The sequence below is a fragment of the Perna viridis genome, chromosome 1, assembly GCF_037379345.1.
Source record: "Perna viridis isolate PV_CMFRI_1.1 ecotype Kerala chromosome 1, ASM3737934v1, whole genome shotgun sequence".
NCBI classification, from domain to species: domain Eukaryota; kingdom Metazoa; phylum Mollusca; class Bivalvia; order Mytilida; family Mytilidae; genus Perna; species Perna viridis.
This window is the reverse complement of record NC_142445.1, coordinates 42,561,446-42,586,149: the sequence shown is the minus strand read 5'-3', so window position 1 is coordinate 42,586,149 and position 24,704 is coordinate 42,561,446. Positions and strand designations below refer to the sequence as shown.

Below are 24,704 nucleotides of genomic sequence, written 5' to 3'. Positions count from 1 at the left end.
GTGTGCCATTGAGCCTAGAAGGAAAAGCAAAAAGATAACAGCTAGGGGTATATTTCCTGGAGCTCGTGTTGTAAGAGGGGTTGACTGGCAGTGGGAAGATCAGGATGGAGGCAATGGTAGGAGGGGCAAAGTTACTGAAATACAGGTGAGAAATCTGAAAATGAGCTTTTGTAAGCATGAGTCAAATATTTCTCTAGGAGGTTACTGTTTCTTTCCAATTTAAAGATTAAGTACCAATCCACATGAAATTCAAACATTGCCAATGGTTAAGTGATTCTTGGTTAAGAAAACCCAATAAACAAACGATATTTTTTAAGTCTATATATACTATACTTTCTCATAACGATAACCATTTCTGCATTCAGACCTGCATTTTTTAAAAAATCATACATTCATCTTTGACTAAAATCAACCAAATGAAACCAAATCAAGAACAATAACTCTTGCAGAGTGTCAATTTCATATACAATCTATATAATTTTTATCTCAAAAGCGCAACAACCAATGAAAAAATGAGACTGGTTATGTGTAACTGTTTCTGAACAAGAAATAAAACTGTATTCTGTGGGTTTTTGACATGCATTTCTGATTTTTAGAAAGACTGCTACTTAAAAGTTCGTTATCACAATCGGTAAGAATTAGACTTCCATTGTGATTAGATAAATTGACTTTTCTATGCATCTTGTTTACATATCTAATTTCCTCTGCTAAATAAAAATTAATGAACTCATTAGTGATTCTAATTTGAATCACATTGATTTAAGATGTCTTGAAATTGTTCCAGTAATGTTTTATTATTTGTTTAGGATTGGAGTGCAGCAAGCCCAAGAAGTGCTGCTTATGTTTTATGGGATAATGCTGCCAAAAATTTATACAGAGTTGGTTTTGAAGGAATGGTGAGTTTACACTGATACATTATTCAATGTTATTTATAAGGTATTGTGCAGCTGCAGTAACCATTTTAGATTTAGATTTTTGTATCAGTACTTATATCACAAACTACAAGTTGTCAAACAATAATTCATTCTACAGAAATCCATGTGGGTGATAGTTCTTCTTGTGTATTCTAAGTATAACAAAACAGTAGATATTAATAGGATAATTAATTGGAAAGAGTGAACAACCAAAATATGATCATGAGTGCCTAAGAATGCCTAGATTTAAAGAGGGTGTGGATCTTGTTCCACTTACAAGTTAAATATTTATGCATTCTTGGCAGGAGTGATCATATTTTGGTTCACGATAACCAATCGATTATCCTATTTATTATGCAGATTTCCTCTATTTTTTATTGCTTTTTTCAACACTTGAATTTGAAGTTTTGTGAATGGCAGATTGATATTCGTTTGTGACATTTTGGCAGAAGAAAAACCGAGAGTGAATTTACGGTATTATAGAAATTTATTACACTTGGAACATTGATTAAAATACTGCTATCTATATAACAAATGTTGTTAATGATTACCACTCAATTAAATTCTAGGCTGACTTGAAGGTTGTAAATGATGCCAAAGGAGGTTCTTTCTATAGAGACCACCTTCCTTTATTGGGTAAGATTACTAATTGCAGAACTAATCACTACCAGTCATGGTGAATTGTGTATGACTGAAGGTTATGCTGAAGAAAAATTTTTCGTTCTGGCAGAATTTTTCACATTTTCTTGTTGAACTTACTTGGATAAAGGTCAAAGTTTTCCATTTGGTCAGACAGATAAAAGATCTAATTCACCAAGTCTATAAGTAAATTTTACAGTGTTGTTACATGATGTCAACATTAATTTGAGTTTTCAAGTTTTTATTACATCTGGGTTTATTATTGAAATAAAACATTTTTTATTCTTAACTTGTGCACGTACAGTCCCTTGTATAGTTATGACCATACCTTTAAACATCACTTGAAAGCCTCTGTAATACTACTGCTTCATGCAAATAAAACAAGTACTATCTTACATTAAAGTTGTTGTAACTCCTAATATTGATGACTATTAAATACTATCAAGCCTCTGTAATACTATTGACAAATCGATCTTATACATGAGTATTAAAGTAGTTGTAACTCCTAGTATTGATGACTACTCGATACTACCAAGGATACTGTTGTAAAATATTGGCAAAATCCACTTAATTAATTCTTACATGTTGTCAATAAAAAAAAAATTATGTCATTTCCTAACATCCTGATAGAGCATAACATCTGGCTTTTATATTTTTTGTCTTTACTGCCCTTATTCTTTTTAAATCAGCTGCATTTTAACTTACTGTTGAAATATTACAGTAAGTCAATTAACATAAATGTGTAGATGCATGATAAAAGAGAATCTGTTTATTGAATCATTGAGAATTCTCCCCTTTCAGGTGAACAGGGCCCAGGATCTAGATCAGGTCCCGGTGGTCTGGCTATTGGTGATCAAGTCAATGTAGATCTAGAGTTAGAGATAGTACAGTCTCTACAGCATGGCCATGGCGGATGGACTGATGGCATGTTTGAGGTAGGTTAAGAGTAGGAGATAGTACACTCTCTACAGCATGGCCATGGTGGATGGACTGATGGCATGTTTGAGGTAGGTTAAGAGTAGGAGATAGTACACTCTCTACAGCATGGCCATAGTGGATGGACTGATGGCATGTTTGAGGTAGGTTAAGAGTAGGAGATAGTACACTCTACAGCATGGCCATGGTGGATGGACTGATGGCATGTTTGAGGTAGGTTAAGAGTAGGAGATAGTACAATCTCTACAGCATAGCCATGGTGGATGGACTGATGCATGTTTGAGGTAGGTTAAGAGTAGGAGATGGTACAGTCTCTACAGCATTGCCATGGTGGATGGACTGATGGCATGTTTGAGGTAGGTTAAGAGTAGGAGATAGTACAATCTCTACAGCATAGCCATGGTGGATGGACTGATGGCTTGTTTGAGGTAGGTTAAGAGTAGGAGATGGTACAGTCTCTACAGCATTGCCATGGTGGATGGACTGATGGCATGTTTGAGGTAGGTTAAGAGTAGGAGATAGTACAATCTCTACAGCATAGCCATGGTGGATGGACTGATGCATGTTTGAGGTAGGTTAAGAGTAGGAGATGGTACAGTCTCTACAGCATTGCCATGGTGGATGGACTGATGGCATGTTTGAGGTAGGTTAAGAGTAGGAGATGGTACAGTCTCTACAGCATGGCCATGGTGGATGGACTGATGGCATGTTTGAGGTAGGTTAAGAGTAGGAGATAGTAGGTGCTTGTTTTTTTTGTTTGTTTTACCACTGTTTTCAAAATACATTTTTATTACTTAATGGTAATTAAACAACAGCAATGTATACTTAAATCTAAGCAGACCTGATTTTCCTCTGTTTTAAAGCAAAATTCTGCCTTTTCAAATCAGGAATTTGGAGTTATAATTCTTTTTTACTGTATATTTTAAGGTCAATTTTGCCAAGTTATCTTTTTTTGTTGACCAGGTAAAATCAGAATCAATTGGTTTATTTTTTCAATGAAAATAATGTTTTATAATGTATTTGTGTATTTGCATAGCTAATGCCAATATAAAGTAAACATAAAAAGAACCTCATTCTACAATTCATATCTAATGTTACAGTGCCTGGGCACGACAGGGACAGTGGTTGGAATAGACGAGGATCATGATATTGTTGTGTCTTATCCCAGTGGTAACAGGTTAGTAATTGTCCTGGAATCACAAATCTGTCTCCAATTTCTGAATGGGACTAAATCTTTCTCATTGTCTGCTCATTTAAGGATTTATGTTTTATTGCGTATGCAAATGTGTAAGTGACTAATACACAAAATACCAAGCATATGAATAATTATACCTGTTAACTTTTGGAACAGTTCATGTAGGAGATTCTCCTTCATTGACATGGTTTCATATGGGAGTTTTTTTATGTAATAATTCCATTATTTAGTATATTTTACAGGTCTCATATCAATTAATTTTCATTTATAGCATTATTTACATTTTGATTTACAAAATATTTTGTGAAATTATTAAAAATGAATGGCTCTTGATATAAGTTTGTTGATGATAAAAAGATAAAATCATAAGAAATGTCCAACTATATTATGATAGAATAGTATGGAATATTTGAACAATGAAGAGATTGTCACAAGCCCAATAATCAAAGTACTGGTAGTCTTAGTAAAACTTTAAAGTTTAAAGATTATACAAGTTGCTGTATATGTGCATTTTGCATTAGCTTATTTAATCAATAAAATTCATTTTAATTGGATTTTAAAGCCTGAAAATCAGTAGTAACCTTTAAATTTGTGTATGTTTTGAATTATCTAACAAAGTCTTCATACAGACAATAATATTAATGAAAGTATTCAACACTGCTTCTTTTAGATGGACTTTTAATCCAGCTGTGCTGACTAAAGTGAACAGTCCTAGTAGTGCTTCATCGTCCAACACAGATAATGCTAACATTACCCCACCACCAACACCCTTCGCTGTTGGAGATCTAGTCCAGATTTGTAGTGATGCTGAGAAAATAAAGTTGCTTCAGAGAGGTCATGGGGAGTGGGCTGAAGCCATGATACCAGTAAGTATTCCTGTGTATTTGTTACAAGACACACATAAATTGCAAAATAATTATTGTTCGATGCTTATAAAGGGGGATAATTCAAATTCAAACCTTTAACTCATGTAACATCAAAACAAGTCAATGCATTGTCGAAATGACATTGTTATGAACATGTTATAAATGTGATACAATATTTTGGGTTTAATTTTAGGTAGTTATATTCTATTCTAAGTTAATGAGGATTTTTTTCATTTCATACCTTATAATGTGTATTTGAATTCAGACACTTGGAAAGATAGGACGTGTCCAGCAGATCTATCATGATAATGACCTGAAGGTAGAAGTGTGTGGTACTTCCTGGACATATAATCCATCAGCTGTCACTAAAGTAGCTTCCTCTGATGGTGCAGCAATAGGCAATTCCTCTGGTGGTTAGTAGACAAGTCAATCCTGCAGCTTTTGAAAAGGGCACTCTAGCAAGTTAGCCATGCCCTTTCAAATTATCCTGTAGGGAACACTAAAAATTTCTTATCTTTCAAATTAATATTGTAGAAATGAAAATGAAAGGACAGATTTCTTTGAAGGCTTTAATATAGACAAGGTGCACGTGTATTAAAATATTTTTTTTTCTATAAGGTTCATATGTAAATTCTTATACGAATAATAATATAGAACTATTGCGTAAGATTTTCTATATTGGCTTAGTTATTGGTCCGAGGCAAGCCATATTGCACCGAGGCGTAGCCAAAGTCCATTATGACTAGCTGAGGACCAATAACTCAGCCAATATGGAAAACCTTACGCAATTATACCTTTATTGACTAACTAGGCTAATATTGATCTTAACCAGGCCAACATGACGTATTGGACGGGTAAAAGCCGTTTTGGACGGCTAAATTGGACGGGTAATAGCTGTATTGGAAGGCTAAATCTTGTATTGGCACACTTTTGTATTTTGTATTGTATTGGCAGTTTTGATCATATTTAGGCAAATATTGGATTGTTAGTCAATAATTTGTTATTACAGCTAATTGCTAATTATACGGCATAATAGTAAAAAAAACAGTAAGATAAAGGAGAAAAAAATTGGAAAAGGTAACTTATAATTTCATATTAAATAATAAAATCTACCACACATAATTGTGCCTAAATGGCTGTATTCTTTTTTTGGGGGGTCACTTAATTAACTAGTTTTGTTTTTAGTTCATATTTATAGAGAATAATTCAATATATCAGTGATTTAAGGATTTTTAATGTGTAGCCAACTTGAGGATGTTCACTGCTCTATTTAGGAATAACAAGGATTTCAGAGGGTTGTGAAATCTTTTAAAATTTTTGATGCTAGAACAACTAAGAAGAAAACATGGATGTGTCAGTGTATTCTTTTTGATACATAATCATTTAAATTTTGAGGGAAAATGATTTCCTAGATTTTTCCTAGATTTTGTGTTAGTAGGTTTTACCTATTAAAACATTGAAGAAATAACAAGGATTTCATGAAAATGTCCCAAATAGCATTTTAAGATGTGTTTTATGAAATTATGAAAAGGGAAGTGTGGGTCACTGGGTAAAAAAAAAATTAATGCCATTAAATGGATAAAACCAGAGGAGTCTGAAAATCTTGCATACATGACTGATCATGAGCAGCAAACATCCTCCAATTTCTAACTGTTAATTTGTTGACCTTAAATTAATTATGTATATTATAGAACGTCTGAGTGCATTGCTGAAGAAGTTATTTGAGACTCATGTGACAGGTGACATCAATGAAGAGTTGGTCAAAGCTGCAGCCAATGGTGATGCTTCTAAAGTTGATGAGATACTGACAAGATCTGATGCTGATGTATGTATATACCTACACGTTTTAAAGTCCCATATCTTGTCAGAAAGTTTTAGTCATATATTGAGCTGTACATTGTTGTAGTGAGATGTAAAAATATCTTCACATTATTCAAAGCTAAATGTACTTTTGAAGAAAGATGTCATCAAGTTTAGTTGTCTGAGTTTTAAGTGTGAAGTAATGTGTCTAAATATTATACCCCCACTCAACGGTATTTTGGAATCACCTTGCCTGTCTGTCATCCTTCCATCCGTCTGCTTGTACCTCTAAATTTTGTTTCAGTTATCTTGGCTCCCAGTGGATGGATCAGTTTAATTTGTAGCTTCGTATTAATGAGAAATACATTGTAAGCAATTTTTGGTACTGTCTGATATCAACTACCTGTATGAGTTGGGGTATGCCTAGCAGGATAACACATGCAACTTTATGATTCGTCTTTTTTTTTTCACACACTAAAAATTACATATAAATTATCTATTATTAACACTAAATTAAATAGTCATTAAAGGTCATATTCCATTTTTTAGGTAAAGGGCATCTTCTTAGTCTTAATTCTTTGCTTATCTTCTACAAAAATGGTAATTTATTTAGTAAAGTAACCATGCATGTTTACATCATTATTATGAATTAAAATTATAAATAATTATATTTCAAACGAAGAATGTAATGCAGGCTAATGGTATGTTTGCTGGTCACACTGCTTTACAAGCTGCATCACAGAATGGACATTCTGATGTCATCAAAGTTCTCATGAAATATGAAGTTAATTTTGAGATTGAGGTTTGTATACTCCCTGGTATTAGACAGTATAAGAGATAACTTTGTAAAAAAAGTGCAGTACACATCTAAAAATGTTGGAAGTGTTAGATTTTTGTTAGTCGCTTTTTGTGGAAGTACTATTGTTTGATAGGTACCATTTTTCGTGGTTTTTCATGGGTTTGCTAAACCACGAAATTTGCTTCCCAACTGAAAGGAGATTTCCCTTAATGTGTATACTAAAATCCTCAAAACCACGAATTCAAGAAACCACAAACTTGTATTTCATACGTTATCAACGAAAATTGGTATCCACAAACTAAAGTACTTACACAGTATTGGCTGAAATAGAAATTATTTACCGAATTTCAGCTTAAGAAATTTCCACTTTGAAAACCTTTAATTGTCACTTGTCAGAATGTCTTAGCAGTTTTTAATCTTGCATGAAAACTTAGTTAAAGTGAAATGAAACAAGACATTAAATATAAAAATAAAGAGATTCTTTTCTCATTTTTCAAACTTCGGCTTCTTGCTTTTATCAAACATTGCTACATTTCAATTGTAGGATAAAGATGGTGACAGAGCGATACACCATGCAGCCTTTGGTGATGAACCAAGTGTGGTAGAACAACTCCATAGAGGAGGTGCAGATCTGAATGCTAGAAACAAACGTAGACAGACACCATTGCATATTGGTGTTAACAAAGGCCATATTGGTGTAGTGAGAACATTGTTGGAGCTTGGCTGCCATCCTAGTTTGCAGGTAAGTTGTTTGGTAGTCAAACCTGTCTTAAGTGACCTTCCTTGTTTCATAAGACAAGTGGTCTTTATATACACAGGTTAATCTTACATAAAATGCACTGTATAGGAATACAACAAACCAGTGTATTGTAATCTTAAAGTTATTGCTGAATACTGGTGGTTGCCCAGAATGATTTGACTAAAGGCTTTTTTTGCTTTGTTTATGTATTGAAAAATGTGATTAAATGAAGAAATCAAAAATTAGATATTTAAGGAGGTAGACCTAAGGTATGGGACACTACTCTTACAAATCATTGGAATGTTTGTATTTACCATTTTACAACAATCTCATGTAAGCATCAAAGTAACTTGGACTGATTTCATTCTGTTTCAAAGGAAAGTTTAAAAGGCTTTGGTGAAATTGAATGTGATACAAACACATCACTGATTTAAAGAGTTATATCCCTTACCCTAGGTCTACCTCCTTAATTCTGTTTCCTGCTTAGTATGTGCATAATCATGTAAGGACTATGAGACGTGCTTCATAAAACCTTTTATATGTGCTTAAATTTCTTTCATAGTTTACTAAAATTTGGTATAGGTTTGAGTAAAGGTGTTTTTTTTGCCATGGACTTCAGACAATAGGCCTTATGTTGTAAATACATCTGGCCCAAATCTAAAACTTGGGAACCATTTGAATTGTTTTTAAAATATGTTTTGGAGTTTCAGTATTATTGCTTTGTAAAGTGTGTTTGTGTGCATGTTTTGTCCTGAACACGTATAAACAACCAGTTTACTATTTAATATTCTTCATCAGCTAAAATTTAGCTCCATTCATGGTATTTATTTGAAATTTGAAATGCAGCTTTACGATGATTTGATGCTATATGTGTGCCATAGATGTAGGATGTAACAGTGTAAACTCATTGATGATACAGGTTGAAGAATTTGTGTTCTATAGACCCACTTCTTGTTGCTACCATTTATCAATTGAATTTTAAAAGATTCTGTGAATTGTCAGATCAAATAAGTTTTAATCAGTTTTAATGTCTGAAAAGAAAAATTATTTCTAGTCTGTAAAGTGTTATTAACAAAAGTGAATGATATAATTTTTATTTGTTGGATTCTTAACTTATTTTATGTATTCATTAATGATCCTTTTTTTTTTCTTTTTTTAGTTAAGGAATGTAACTAATTTCAGAATACATTATCTTGTAATAAAGAACTTTGGAAGTGGTTTATGTTATGTGTAAAATGAACCAAAGTTCTTTATTCAAGATAAGATATTCAGATATTAGTCACATTCCTTTTAATTTTATATATTTTGGCAAAAGCTGTGATAAATTCTTGTTCATTTATTCCAATACACAGGTCTTTTTTTCAGACAGGATTATTTCATTGGTAAAAGTAGTCCAGTTATAAGGGACATGGTTTGAAGTTCATGACCTTGTTTATTGATCAGGTGATAGGAATATTTTGTAACCAAGATAAAATAAAAATGACGTCATCTTTTCTAACAGTATGTTAAATTATTTAATAATAAATTGAATTGCCTCCCTTAATCAGCTCAAAAAAGTTTTAAAATTTTGATGAAAACACACAACTCAACTTCCTATATTTATAATTTAATGATTTAATTTTTATAAGACTGCAAAAATTTGTATATTAGTATGACAATGTGTCTTCCTCTGTGAATTCTATGCCTTGATCTTGATACAATTTTATAACCAGATTCCATACCACAAAAGAAAGGTTGGATTGTGGTGTCAACCACTGAGGAATTTGGGGCAAAAACAAGTGTTTTATTTAATTTTACTATAATAATCAAGTATAAGTGTATGTATCTCTAAGAAATTATACTGAAAGGTTCTAAACCACACTGGTCAGACTATGATTGATTTTGGGGAATTATGACCCAAAGGAACTGAAAAAAGTCAGAAACAAGCATTTCTTTTTTTCCAAACTATTTAATACATTTGTCATACTATTTAATGAAGTCAACAACTAACAAAACATCTTGATTATGGTAGATTGTTATTTTCTCAATTTTATATGCCCAACTTTCTAGACATGGTGTCTTATGGTATGAAGGTGTCTGCCCTTAATTCAGCTGTCATTCACACTTTGCATAATAACTAAAAAATTATTACACCAATCATTGTGAAACTTTTGGGAAGTATTTCTTTCTATTGATTTGAACTCCCTTTTGATTTTTATACATTTCCGGTTTTTATACAACCCCATAACATTTGCAGTCTTCTAATGATATAGCATTGTCACTAACAGTGTACACTTGGTTTTTGTGCAATGACTTGAAATTAGTTGGTTGATTTTTATAAAACTTTACCAAAAGGTCACTAACAACAGAAGAATGATTGTTTTTTTTTGGGGGGGGGGGTGGGGGGTAATGGTCCCAACCATTTTGGAATCAGGAGTCATAAAGGGGTTAAAACAAGTTTTTGAAAGAATTGAGCTATTGAACTCCTGTAGAAGAAAGCATATGGATGTCTAGGGTATTGTTCCACAGTACTCTTTACCACTATGGTCATATTGGGATTGATTTTTGGGGTTGACATTTGAACAGTTTAGGAATGGAGGACCAAAAAGGGACCAGAAACAAGTATTTTTCTGATGTGTGGATAATAACTTGACTGCAAGTAGATAGATGTTATAAGTTGTACTACATGGTAATATACCATAAAAGGAAGTCTTGGATTGATTTTTGGGTTATGACTTGAGGTCATTAAAAATTAGGAGCTTAAAAGGGGCTTGAAACACACATTTTTCTGATTTATGGATGATAACTTGAATAAAAGTTAATGGATCTTTTTGAAATAGTACCACAAAGTGCCATACCCCAAAAGGAAGGTTGGGATTGATTTTGGAGGTTGTGACTGAAACCATTTAGGAATTAGGGGCCAGAAAGGGGCAACTGATTCTGGTCAAATGTCTAATCACAATCAAATTTTGAAGCATTTAATTTCTATTTTCTAATATGATGTCTTCACATTGTCAAACAGTATATGTCAGTACAAGCCCGCCTTTAGCACCTGCACACTGTCTCTTCTTTTTGCTGTTGCTTTGAGACAAAACACTAATTGAAAAACGTTTATGCACTGATTTAACGGCTGAGAGGTTATCTAATTGAAATCAATTATATAAATACACACATTTAACACATACAATGACATAAATATACAAATTTAATCCAACTTCCATATGGGGGGAGGTTAAACGGAACAGCCGTTATTTTGGCTACGCCTAGGGATTTAATAAATTTAAGAATTTAAGAAATAATTCCTTCTAGGGATAGATTTGTACTCATTTTAACATGGGTTTGGCATTTATATTCACATTCAACACCTCGCTGTCACTCGGTGTTAAATAATCGAATATAAATGCTATACCCATGTTCAAATATAAAAACTCTGCCAGCAAAGTTCATGAAACATTGGGGAATTGCTTTTTATTATTGATTTTAGCATCATTGAATTTTTTTGAAAATTTCAATTTTTTACAATTAAGAGTCATGTGACTTTATTCATAAAAAGGAGGAATTCTGTAATGGGGCACTTCCTGGTTCTGGAATATAACTCAAAAATGTTTCACCAAATGCCATGACATATTGAATTATTTCCTTTGATTTAGGTTTTTTGATTTTAATTTATTGTATCCTGCAGAAACAAAATGTATGTATTTATGGAAATTACTTTGTCTGTTTGTCAGTCCATGTTATCTTTTATAAGTCTTTTTTTTGTAAGTATTTATGGAAGTAACCACGTCCATTCTGGTCAAAATCTTATTTTGTGTCAATCATTTAATGAATTTTGTGTCCATATTTTCCCCATCTGTACAGGGTTTATTTTCTGTGGGTGTAACTAGCTGAACTCTGTGAAGCATTTTATTTCACAAATGTTATATTTATTCAGTTGGCTTTATTGTACCAAAGTTTTACAGTTTGCTTCATTTCCTTCCATGTATAAATGATCTTTAATATTGCTTTGTTTTCAATGATGGCACATCTTAACAAAAATACATATACAGTGAAACTGCTCCAAACCGGCCACCACTGGAACAAGAAAAAATACCCGGTTTATAGAGGTGGTCGGTTTTGTGAAAAATAGCAATGCATTATAAGATGTGTTCTATAACCCTACACCATGTCAGTTTGTTGGTCGAGACATGTTTAATGCCAATTCAAAACTTTTGGCTTTTTATTACATTTCAAAGCTTGCATCATTTGTAAATGATTTGATTTTACAAACGGTACTGCCGAAAAAATTACACGGTTTTTTTAAAGATCAAAGGGCTATTGATGGTAATTATTTGTATTGTTTTCATAAATTACCTATCAACAAAGTCTAATAATTTCACCCCTATGTTGTTTTGGCTTGGGTACAGGTCACTTTAATTGACAGTTAAAAGATTGTAAAGATCGTACTATTAAGTGACCCTGGTTGCCTGATGTGTGTACACACTAATTAACAGCCAACCAGTGACAAAATGTAATGTCTGGATTAAATTTGTTGTATACACTACTGTCCCCTTCAATTATCATCTGTCCAGTAAAGAAATGCAAACCGGTCAGTGAATGAATTATTCCGTAATCATTTACAGTTTTGTTGACACATTTATTACATGTGAATAAACGGGCGCCTGGAATTGAGAGGTTGTTGTTATTTGAAATATGTAACTAAAACTGAAAAACCGGCCGATGTACGGTTTTAGGGGATGGCCGGTCTATTGAAGACAAAACACACAGGTTTTAAGATATATCAGCTGGGATTTTTGAAAACGGCTGGTTTGAAGGGAAGACCACTTTTCTGAAGATCCGGTTTGGAGAAGTTTCACTGTACAATATTTGAATTAATTTGAGACTTCTTATAAAAACTACTGGTAAATTCTAAGTTAAATAAGATAATAAAATGAATAAATAAGTGCGAGACTTAACACCATTTCAGATATTTCATCTCCTTCATTTTCCAAAGTATAAATTCTGTGTTCAGCTGAAGTACCAAAACTTCACACAGTACAACCAATTATGTTAGGACTGTCTGTGGTACTTGCTTGATAACAATGTTTACTATTAATAAAAGTTGGATGAGATTAATTTTCACTGAATCTCATTTAAAGGGACCACTTTGTAGAGGAGAAGGTTTAGTAAAAAATGATGGTTAAATTCTTATCCTGTGTCAAATATTTAATCAGTGTATCAACCTCTGCAATCGTATCAAGCTGCACCCTGTGAAGCATTTTATTGGTTATTGCTTTGACTGATTGTTCCACTACTATATCATGGTAACACAGCAGTGATCATTATCTTACTTATGGGACAGATATTAATATCGTCCCTTCTAGTTAAGATAAAGCACATGGTGTTCAGGACATCAAAAAAGAAACATATATTGACATGACATTAACATATGTTTCTTTTTGGATTTTTGTGAAAAACAAATGGTAGTTCAGTGCAGCACAGAATATTTCCCATTCATGTGAGACTTATACAAGTTTCATTGAACATCTTGAAATCTTACTTATGGAGGTCATGAACTTTATTATTTTTGGAATAACTTTTGTTTTATAGTATTGTCTTACCTGAACTCACACTTCCGGTAAAATCGTAATTTCGGTTATAAGAATAACCTGGTTATTTGCATAATTTTTACTGGCAAATAGGCTATGCAATTAAGTGGAATCCACTGTAATATCATGCTTAATGCATATTTCTTTTTTTCTCACTTGTGGCTGTATGGAGCCATGTCAAACCCAGTACCAAATGTCGGTGGCATTTTGCCACCTACCCTTAATGTTTTCTTAAAAATGACAAAAAGAAACATGAATTGTATAAATAACAATCTCACTTGACAACTGCCCTAAATTAAGAAAGCTGGGAGTTTGTACCTGCTGATCTATTTCTGTACATTTAATTATTTGACAGGACCCTTACCCTTTTAGTGAACTTGGTCCTTGTTGTCAGTTTTTGATGGAGTCGAGATTGCTCATTTACTTTAGTTTAATTTTATTATTTAATGTTCTTCATTGTTTGTGTCTATTTTCTTTGCCTAGTAATTATCCCAGGATTATGTTCCCTTGATTTCCATTGTAGCAATATTTTAATTTCTATCAAGATTACTTCCCATATCACACCATTTTTTTTTAAACACTTGGCTGATGTCAGAACAATTGTAGGAGAATTTGGTGACCATTTTAAATATCCTTCATCAAATACTTTCTGTTTTGGTTGTTGAAAAAAAAATTCAAAATGAATGCAATGAAGATTGGATTATTTATTAACGGAGGCTCCTGGTCTTGAACTGTATGACAAACAGTAATGCTTGTTCACCGAAGACTTGTGGCAGGGGATCATATACAATTCTGTTAGTGAAAATTTTATTACATGAGAACTATTTCTTTTCTTTAATTGGACATCTAGAACCAGTATCCCATCAATGATGTTTGAAGCATTTTATGGTCATGGAAATTCTGTTTTTCCTGCAGAACTTCAAATTAATCTGATGATTAGAAAGTTTGGTACTCAAAAGTTTCAGTCTAAAATAATTTTTCAAAAAATTGTATCAATATTAAACAGAAGTATTGACCTATAGTACAAGTTTCACTTTCCTAATGTTTCTTTCACTTTATGATCTTTTGATTCTATATCATACCTTTCCTTAGGATTCAGAAGGTGATTCGCCACTACATGATGCCATTAGTAAGAAGAGAGATGATATGATTTCCTTGTTGTTAGAGCACCATGCTGACCTGACAATTACTAATAACAATGGATTCAATGCTCTACACCATGCTGCACTTAGGGGTAACCCAAGGTAAGTGGTACACCATGCTGCACTTATGGGTAACCCAAGGTAAGTGGTACACCATGCTGCACTTATGGGTAACCCAAGGTAAGTGGTACACCATGCTGCACTTAGAGGTAATCCAAGGTAAGTGATACACCATGTTATACTGAGGGGTAATCCAAGGTAAGTGGTACACCATGCTGCACTTCAGGGTAATCCTTGGTAAGTGGTACACCATGCTACTCTGAGGGACAACCTAAGGTAAGTGGTACTCCATGGTGCATTGAGGGGCAACCATAGGTAGGTAAGTAGTACATTTAGGGGCAACTCAAGGTAAGTGGTACACCATGCTGCACTAAGGGACAAACTAAGGTACATGGAGTGCTGCACTTAGGGGCAACACAAGAGAAGTGGTACACCATGTTGCACTTGATTGTAAGCGAAGGTAAGTGGTATGCTATATTGCACTAAGGGTAACTCAAGGTAAGTGGCCCACCATTTGGCACTTAGGGGCAATTCAAGGTAATTGGTACATACTGAACCATGTGGCAAACCAAGGTCACTGGAATCTAAAGAGTTGACATTCATTACCATCTTACATTTATAGAAAATCCCTAATCCAAAGGAAAAAAATCATTTCAATAGGATGAATGATATTTTGGAATCTTGGGCAGTGAATTCAGTATTTTGAAACTTATTTAACTTCCTCAGTGGTAGAAATAAGAACATTTATCAAACTGGTCAAGTGGGCAAGTTTTGCCAGACCTGCACTGGCTTGAAATGAAGTTGACTTGCCCTTATGATGTGTGGAGCAGAAAGAAAAGCATTAAAAATTAGGTGACCCAGGGGATAAGCTATGTTTGGCTTTGATTTGCTTGTCATGAAATTGCTTCAGGTGGGTCAGCAAAAGAATGCTTACTTCTGGAAATGACTGCTGATATCAGAGAAAATTTCATTTGTCATTTCCACTTTTTAGATAGGTGCTAAGTTTGAATTAAATAATAGATCTCTGTTTCTATAAGTTGAAACCAGCTACCATGCAGAACTTAATGGTTTCTATAACTGACTTTTTTTATTACTTTGTATACCATTGAAAATTTTAAATTGATGATCTCACAGATTAAATGGCATTAATGAAAATGTTGAAATGTTAATTAGTACTGGTTGTCATATTTCACAGTGGGAGGTCTATGTAAGAAGACATACCGTATGCTTGTCCTGTGTAATTATGTCATGTAATTAGTTTCCCAAAGATAATACATACACACTTTATTGCCAGAAGTATGCATTCTGCCATTCACATTCTCAGGAAAAAATCTGAGAGTTCCTTAGTGAAAGGTCCTAGGCTTTTTCCAGTATCAAATCAGTGGTCTGCTTAAGGAAAAACAAAAGTCCTTTATCATTGAAAAAGAGAGGAAAGTCCAGGATCTAGATAAATGAAATTTCAAAAGTCCTAGGTCAGAAAGCTTTTAGTTTTGGACTTGCACTAATTTGAACCTCTGAAATATGTGCCATAGAAGACTCACTAAGGATGTTTGAAGTTGTTTAGTTGAGGAAGTACATTTGTATAAAATCAAAAGACTAACAACTCGAAGGACAATGTTATAGATTTACAACGTAAAAATCCTTTTGTGTACCTCATGACATAGGCAATGCATTTGTATGTGAAGGGGAATTCCAGTCTGTTTCTAAAAATAGATGTCTCACACAGTAACTAATTTGGTGCTGAATCATGGTAACAAATGGCATACTTATTTGCCACAGGAATCCACTAACTATAAACACATGCTAGTGATTATTCTTTTGTCGTTGACACACACTTAATTCCATATGTTTAGATATTTCTTTATTTCCACAATTATTCCTAATCCAATATACAGATTGAAATACATGCCCTGACTGTTATTTAGGAGTATAGTATGATAACCTTGATAATTAGGTAACATGTTGGCATTGAAATAATTCAAGTTAATGAGCTCTAACTGCTCAGCCTTAATAACTGTACATAAGAAATAAATGTTATTACAGTGTGAGCAACATTTGTTCATTTTATGTTTAAACATGTATTAATACTTGGTCATTCGATAGGGTCCAGAAATCTAATGCTTGTATCCATGCATTAAGCACAAATTTGGTGTTATATGGTTATGACTGCCATGCACAGATCTGTTTGTCGTTTGTAGTGCTAGCTACAGCTGGTTGAAGGGGACCAAATGACCTTATTTGACTTATTTGGCCCAATTTCAACCAACTACAGGAGAGCAGTGCTTTGCTAGTTTGACCCTGGAAAAAAGAACAAACAAACGAAAAAAAAAAAAAAAACCTCATGCTTTAGAATGAACTAATCGATACCTTAGGATAGGGTAGCTCACTTGGATATGGCCATGCCTTCTGAAAAAAAAAAACATTTGGGAATTTAAACCTGAAATTGTGCTATTCTTATTATTTATTTATTTATTTATTGAATGAGTAGAAATTTCATTAATACTTCTATTTATCATTTATAAAAATGAAAGTTCTTATTTTTTTAATTGCAAAAGGAAGTGCATTTTTTGCTCCTCAGGTATATTGCAGAAGGGTTGGATTACATTTCAGTGAATAAAAAGTTGCAAAAAGATAAAGATAAATTGTTGAATTATCAACATTCCTGGAACTTAGGATTAGATAAATTTAATCTGACATCAGCAGGTCTGAAACTTATTAAGGGTCATTAACGAAAGGGTCTCAATCTTTCATCTAAGTGGCAGCCATACACTTCACGCTTCCATGCTCTTAATATTTCCACAATAAATGAAACTTTGAAGGGGGTTCTAAGTGGGATTCTAGAAGTGGTTATGGTAGGTAGCAAGCACACACAAACTAAGTACTTACGGAAAGTCAAAGACATTTTAGATTCCTGATAGATTTTAAAGTCCTTGCTACTCCTTAGTAGATATACATATGATGTTAAAGCTAAGGCTCAAAGCAACTAAAGTGAAAAAGTGAAGCTCTGTCTTCTTGACTTTGCACAATTAGATTGCGTAAAAGAATCTTGGCAGCGATGTACCATGCTCACAAGACAAAGTCAAACAAAGTATACAGTGTTGTCATCAAGGCTTGTGTTGTGTATGACTGAAGATGTACAGCACAAGAACAGATAAACCATTAGACGATCAGAGGTTACACACAGCCCCATGCAAATACGGTGTACCCCTATGTGATATCTTTTAGCGTTATTGTGTCAAAGGTCATATATGATGCAACCGTTATTACTTGAGAGTGAAAAATTACCCTATCTATCAGAACGCGGGTTTGTTTTCGTTTCTATATACATACAAATATACTTGCCAACTATGTCAGTGACTTTCCCACATTTAAAGCTATCCATTTGAGAATCCATGTAGTACTGAGGGGTATAAGTTTAGAGGTTTATAAAGATTTATCTTACAGTGATCATATAGTATTTTGTTAGTATATTCTGATTATTGATCAAGTTACATGGTACATTTTGAAGTAGTTAGAGTGTAGAGCTGGCATATATGGAGTGAAGGCCATCCTATGACAGCGCCTTTACTTATAAGGCTATGCATTACATATATTTTGGCATACTTCACAGTTTGTGTGATCCATGTTCTTCTGTTTATGAGGCCATGTGCAGGGTATTATGCCTCTCACTGCTCATTAATTAGTTGATAAATTCTTCTGCAATTTGCCCTTTGATAAGAATGAGTCAAAGACTTCTTCCCTGTACAGTGATAATAGTCAAGAGCATCATCATATCTGTGATATGGAAATTCTTTTGAATTCTCCCTGTGGTGCCTCTGAAGATAAAACACATGTAGTAGCAGTGCTACTGTGTGGTGTGTGTGCTGATTGGAGGGTTGATCTTTGTTTTGAAGGTTTTATATACTGTTTATCATGGGAAATCATGCAAATAGAATTGATTTTGAATTTATTGAAATTTATTGATGGCTTTTGTCTATAATTATAATGTTTATATTTGAGTAAATTAGAAATCAAATTTGTTCTATATTGATTATAAACCCTGAATATTCCCCTGGTTGGAATATCCATTTGTATTTGAGCTGCCAGATGGGCTCAGTTTCTTTGCATTCCTTGGCTATTTAAGATAAAACAAGCCACATGTGTGTTCACAGCATAATAGATAATACATTGATTCTGTGAATCTTCAGTTAAATATATAGGAACTTGTTTTTAATTAGGAAGTAAAGGATTAAATGATTTAGGGGGAAATATGAGAAGAAGAAATAAGTGCTTAAGATCATTTTTGCCTGTGAAGAGATAAGCATTTTCTGGCTATTGTGTAGTAAGACTCCTTCAAATTATATAATTTTGATTTAATTTTTTTTTTTATATAAATAAGGTTTGATGACAGAATTCCCAAGCAATACAAAAATGTACTTTGAATGGTTGAAAATAATCATATTGAATGTGCTACTGTTCATTATACCAATATTTGGAAAATATAAGTACCGGTAATATCTGAAGAGAAACAAACTTAAAGACATTTGTATGATAGAACTATTGATGAACTTAGAAGAGTTATATGTGTTTTAACAAGAAAAAAAAAACAATAGTTGGTGTAATTAAAGAGAGACAACTCAAGTGCCTATTCTAAGTAACTAGATTTTTTTGCCAACAATTCATTTTTTAACATAGAAAGGGAAATTTTTCATTTTTATAACATATTTTTTTATTACCAACAAAATATTTTTTTTTCCAAATTAGATTTAATGATAAATTATACTTGGGATAAACCGTGATAATATTCCCAGCTTATAAAGCTTGTGGGGGGAGGGGGGTAGGTATTTGATTAATTACCCTGTTTGTCTGTCCTCTTGTCTGTTCACAACTCTTCCTAAGCTGCTGAAGTGTTTTAGATGGTTAGGCATCATTTATTGATATGCATGGAGAAATTAATTATTTTCCAATGCTTGCAAAAGGAGATAATGCAACTCGAGGGTGTAGCAGGTTTTGATTAAAATTAATAGAAAGATTATGCATGTAGATGTTACTGTCATTAATACCTGAGACAAGACAGAAAAAAATCAATAATGTTTTGTGAAATTTGTCGCCCAAGGAAATTACAATTTGGATGGGAAACATGTTCTTTTTTTCTTAGAAAATTCTTCAAAACATTAACAGTTGATAAAAATTCTGAGGTTAAGTTTAAATGAGTTTTTGTACACTGTAAAACCACAGTCTATGGAAGCATTTAGCTATAGATGAACTCCCTAAACTTGATGATATCACATCCAAAATATTTTTTTTTTCATAAAACTTGGCTCAACATTTATGTTATGTATAATCAATTAAAAACCTCTTTATTTTACTTTTCCACTATAGCAGTTTTAACTTGATCTTTGAAAGTTGATTGCTTTTAATTTTTCATCCTGTAAAACATAGTATTATTGATCTTCTTGGATGTATCTTTAAAAGTGGTTGTATTAATAATTTCTATATCCCCCGCCAATGAAGTTTGGTGGGGGGGGGTATATTTTTTGATATCAATGCTAGGCCTGTTTGGCTTAATACTTAATAAAATTGCAAGATTATGGTGACATATCAGGGCTGATTCAAAGATTGTGAAAGGTTTCCAGAGGGGTTCAGTAAAAAGAGGGGGTACACACTATTACTTATACATTTGTACTCATATTTACCCAAATTTTTCATGAAAGTAACAATTTTTTTTTTCACCAAAATGGAGTGGGGTTATCAGATCCCACCTAAATCCAACACTGCAGATGTAGTGTGTTGAAGGAACACAATAACAGCTCAGTAAAATTGTTTTAATCCAGTGGTGTTGTAATGTGGATAAGTCTTAGAGTTTTTTTTATTCATTCAGACTTCGGTCCGAAATATATTTATGAATGGAGTTCCCATAACAGTATATATCCAGTTCATTGTATTTATAGATTTCCTGTCTTCATTCCTGTAGTAGGATTACATGTGTTTCCTCTCTAAATTCTGTACTAAATAATTACTCATGGTTAGTCAGTCATGCATGAAATTAACCTGGTTTTAGGCTTTTTGGAAGATTCCATCTGTAATGGCTCATTTCTGTGGTGGTTACCATGGTAATACGGAAGTAACACAGTATCTATTTTATATCTATTAAGTAGTTAACCATTCATATTTATATATCCTACTGTTAGGTTCATCTATATCCTGGAGAAAATAAAAGACCACTGAGACTTTTCTGTAACATGATGTGATGTTCAGAGTAAGGTGAACTACCTACTGGTTTATTTAGGTACTTCTTGTACAAACAAAATCTAAGCATACAAAAAATACATTGAAAATTTTAAGTAAATTTCACAGCTGACTTTTCAAAGTGTTCCCTGCATCTTTTTAAAAGGGCAGTGTAATCCAGGTCTAGGGCTCACTAGCATTAAAGGCACATTATGCAAGCTTTATCATCTTATCAGGGAAAATTGACAGAAATGGTTAGGGCACTTGTAAAAACCACACAAAAAGGACAGGACATTCATACCCTCCCAAACTGATGTATACCATTTCATTGTTTATTCTGTATTTCCGAACAAAGACAGAATGTGGCAATCATTTTTAACATCTCTATATAGTCTTATATTTAACCTTAACAGTCTATAAGTTATCAGACATAATCGGGCCAAGTTAATGTAGACCTTTTGTTTTCTCTCCACCAATCTTAACATTTTAAGCTCAACAGGTTTGGTATTACATTTTAAATCTAGAAACCTTTAAATTTAAGTTTCTTAGACATAATTTTGGCCAAGAAAATGTAGATCTTTTTTCAATATTTTTTTTCACCATAGTTATCATAACTGGTGATGCAGGTTTTAACATCATTGACTACTTGGACACGTCTTGCACTGATTGATTCAGTGACTGACTGAGGGGGTTTTTAACACCAATGTCTATCCTGCTCAGTCTACAGACTACGTTTGGGCTAGACATTGCATACTATCATGCAGTGGAAGTATATTATCATTACAGTGTGTAGGATTATTATTATAGCCTAATTTATCATTACGGTGTGTAGGATTATTATTATAGCCAAATTCCATAGAGAGTATTCCACTGATTACTGTGTAATTGTTTAATCAGTTCTCCCTGAACAGCTGGTTATTGACCTTTATCTAAGGTATTGATGAGGAACAGCTGTTTACCCCCAGCAGTAATGGCTATCTGTCAGGAAGGGGTGCAGTAGTAAAATGGGTAATGAACTTGACATCAGTGATAAACACATTTATATGTGTATCTTAAATTAACCTGGACAGCATGGGGAAGGGAACATTAGTTCCATATAGTGTCACTATTTAGACTGATTTCAATTTGGTTTTCCTTCTTGTTGTACAGAAAATACATATGCTGATTTTATACATTCAAATAGAGCCCTTCATCCTTGATGTTGTTGCCTATTGAAGCTGCAAAAAAATATACATAGTGCAGAATTGAAATATTTTTCATGTGTTAGTAAAACTTACTAAATAAATATTGCCAACTGACCCAACTCTCATGAAATTCACGCAGTTTGAAGATGATTAGGTGGCATTTTCTTTTGATTTACTGTTTTTTCTTCTTTAATATTTTAACTTTTGCAAAATCTCTTGCAGTTTAGTTTTGAAAACTTGACAGCCTTGCCACATAAAGATGTGCTTGTTCAGTTTTAGTAAATTTGGAAAATATGTTGTTTCTTTTTTTTTTCCAATTTCATTTTCTATGTTAATTTACTGATTTTGAGAATTGAAATTTGAAAATACAAAATCTCAAAAATTTAAACAACAAGTACATGTTCATGTATATAAAAAGAGAAATGAAATGTTGTACATGTATTATTCTCCCGCTAATCAGGGATAAAAATTAGCAGTTGCCCAGTTGCCCACGGCTACTCGATATTGAGCTGGGCCAACAAACTTTTGGGTAAAATTTAGTTGAACGTGTAGAAAATATTAAACAACAAAATGGTCTAGGCTACCAGCTTGTAATTTCCTAATTTTCACCTCTGTACTGGTATTCACCACATCAAAAATTGCATATTCTGTTTGGATGAAAATGGGATGAGAATTATTGTAAAATCAGATTTTGAAGTTTTGATGAGTGGATAGTTTCTTAATAATTAAGAAATAATTAATTCCATCTTTAATTCACTATGATGTTAATATTATGGTTTAGTTTTCTGAAGTCTTGCTGTGACGTGATTCCTGGTCTAATCTTTGAAGTCTTGCTGTGACGTGATTCCTGGTCTAATCTTTGAAGTCCTTGTTGTGATGCGATTCCATGTCTTACTAAGTTTTTTAAGTCCTTGTTGTGATACGATTCCCTGTCTTACTAAGTTTTTAAGTCCTTGTTGTGATACGATTCCCTGTCTTACTAAGTTTTGAAGTCCTTGTTGTGATGCGATTCCCTGTGTAACTAGGTTTTTTTCATCCAGATTGATTTTACCTGAGGAATAACTGGAGAAAACTTTACTATAGGAAGATATTATGAACAAGAATAACCTAACATAGTAGGGTATATTAAATTACAAGAAAGTTATAGGAGATATATCTATACACATGTGTCTTATATCAGCTGATTTCTCTTGCCAAACATGGTCATAATTAGATACTTTATCTTGAAACAAAGCAGTATGTTTATGGGACATTCGAAAGGTCAACTATTGTGAATGAAATGCATTGTTTAAATGACATTTTAAGGTTTGGTCAACATAAGCCATGTGTAGTTGTGATAGATCATGGCAGTCCTTTTAAGTTGAGAGTTTAAATTGGGTTCACAAGTGCAGTGTTGGACAAAGTGATGACTCCTTGTGCTGTATAGTACTTGATGTGGTGATATATTTTGTTTAGGTGTGTCTTTATAGCTTTGAGTCATGATTTCTGGTTTGTTGGTTTGGATATCAGTTCTTTATATGTCATTGACATCATTGCTTTTATGCTGAATGCTTTATCTACTTGTTTTAGTAATGATAATCTTTACCATTGTCTCTTGTTTTATGAGGAACCACAAGTCTTTACTTCTGATGAATGGGTTTAAGATATTGTAGGAAATAACCAATAACGCAGGGTTTCGTCTACCAGTACATCTGATATTGTCTTTTTTTTGTTAGATTAGGGATGATTGACCTCTAAGACACCCCAAGCCAGCATATAATATGGTCAATACTTAATATAGATTTACATATATTTTATGATTTATTTGTTGTTAACACTGATCCTATAAGATTGTTGAATACACAACACAGTAGCTCTGTGCATTAAGTCTGGCTTCATTCAGAATCAATATTTCTGTGATGAACTTGAATAACCCAGTTTCCATTATCTGGTTCAAACATGCCCAGAGATCTTATACATGACTTGTGCATTATATGCTTCCGTTCAAAATGCTGACTATTTCAATCGATCACACTCAGAAATATTTAGTAAATCATTTTGTTTGACTTGCAGTATGCTATGAGTAGGTAGTTCTAACACAAATAGTATTGAAAATAAGTGGTGTTTTGACTCTTGAGACCTTTTGTGAAATTGTTTAGCATTGAGGTTTGAACTCCATCTGTAAATGCTTGAGATGAGGACTTGGTAACCGTTTTTGCGGATTTTATTCATTCATGGACCATGTAATTTCATTTTCACTCATATAAATCAAACCATAAAATTGGATAGTTTTATTTATAATCCTATCTTTATACTTATAACATTCTGGTTATTATTGCACATGATCTCTTAAATAAGTGATTGGCCATCAAAAACAATAAATAGAGATTTACTTTTCCAATAATGAATATTTTAAAAAAGACTTTTCATAGTGGAACTTTCATTTCATACACATTTCCTAATTATATGTGAGATCTTTGGTACTTAGTGCCAATCTTGAGTTTTCAAAAGGTATACAATAAATATCTCTGTGAATTGATTTATTCCCGTTTTAAAAAATTTTTTTTTTTATTTGTGATATATCATTGTTTTAAACTTTGTAGAACTATTGAAATGAACATTTCATTTGGTGATTTATTTTCTGAATTGACAATTTACAACCAAAATAACACAATTGTGT

At 33.0% G+C, this 24,704-nt stretch overlaps 1 protein-coding gene across 2 annotated transcripts in view; it reads left to right on the top strand.

Annotated features, from left to right (window-relative positions):
* The window catches only part of LOC148628843 (E3 ubiquitin-protein ligase MIB1-like), a 50,312-nt gene that overhangs the window by 4,164 nt on the left and 21,444 nt on the right, over nt 1-24,704 (top strand). The window contains exons 3-13 of one of the 2 annotated variants that reach the window (XM_088595475.1): nt 1-145; nt 807-896; nt 1,484-1,550; nt 2,355-2,488; nt 3,590-3,666; nt 4,355-4,550; nt 4,816-4,963; nt 6,242-6,375; nt 7,045-7,152; nt 7,694-7,891; nt 14,545-14,696. In XM_088595475.1, the coding sequence (XP_088451601.1) occupies nt 1-145; nt 807-896; nt 1,484-1,550; nt 2,355-2,488; nt 3,590-3,666; nt 4,355-4,550; nt 4,816-4,963; nt 6,242-6,375; nt 7,045-7,152; nt 7,694-7,891; nt 14,545-14,696 (1,449 nt within the window). Of the gene's footprint in view, nt 146-806; nt 897-1,483; nt 1,551-2,354; nt 2,489-3,589; nt 3,667-4,354; nt 4,551-4,815; nt 4,964-6,241; nt 6,376-7,032; nt 7,153-7,693; nt 7,892-14,544; nt 14,697-24,704 lie in introns of both variants that reach the window. The other variant, XM_088595472.1, reaches the window with a different exon arrangement.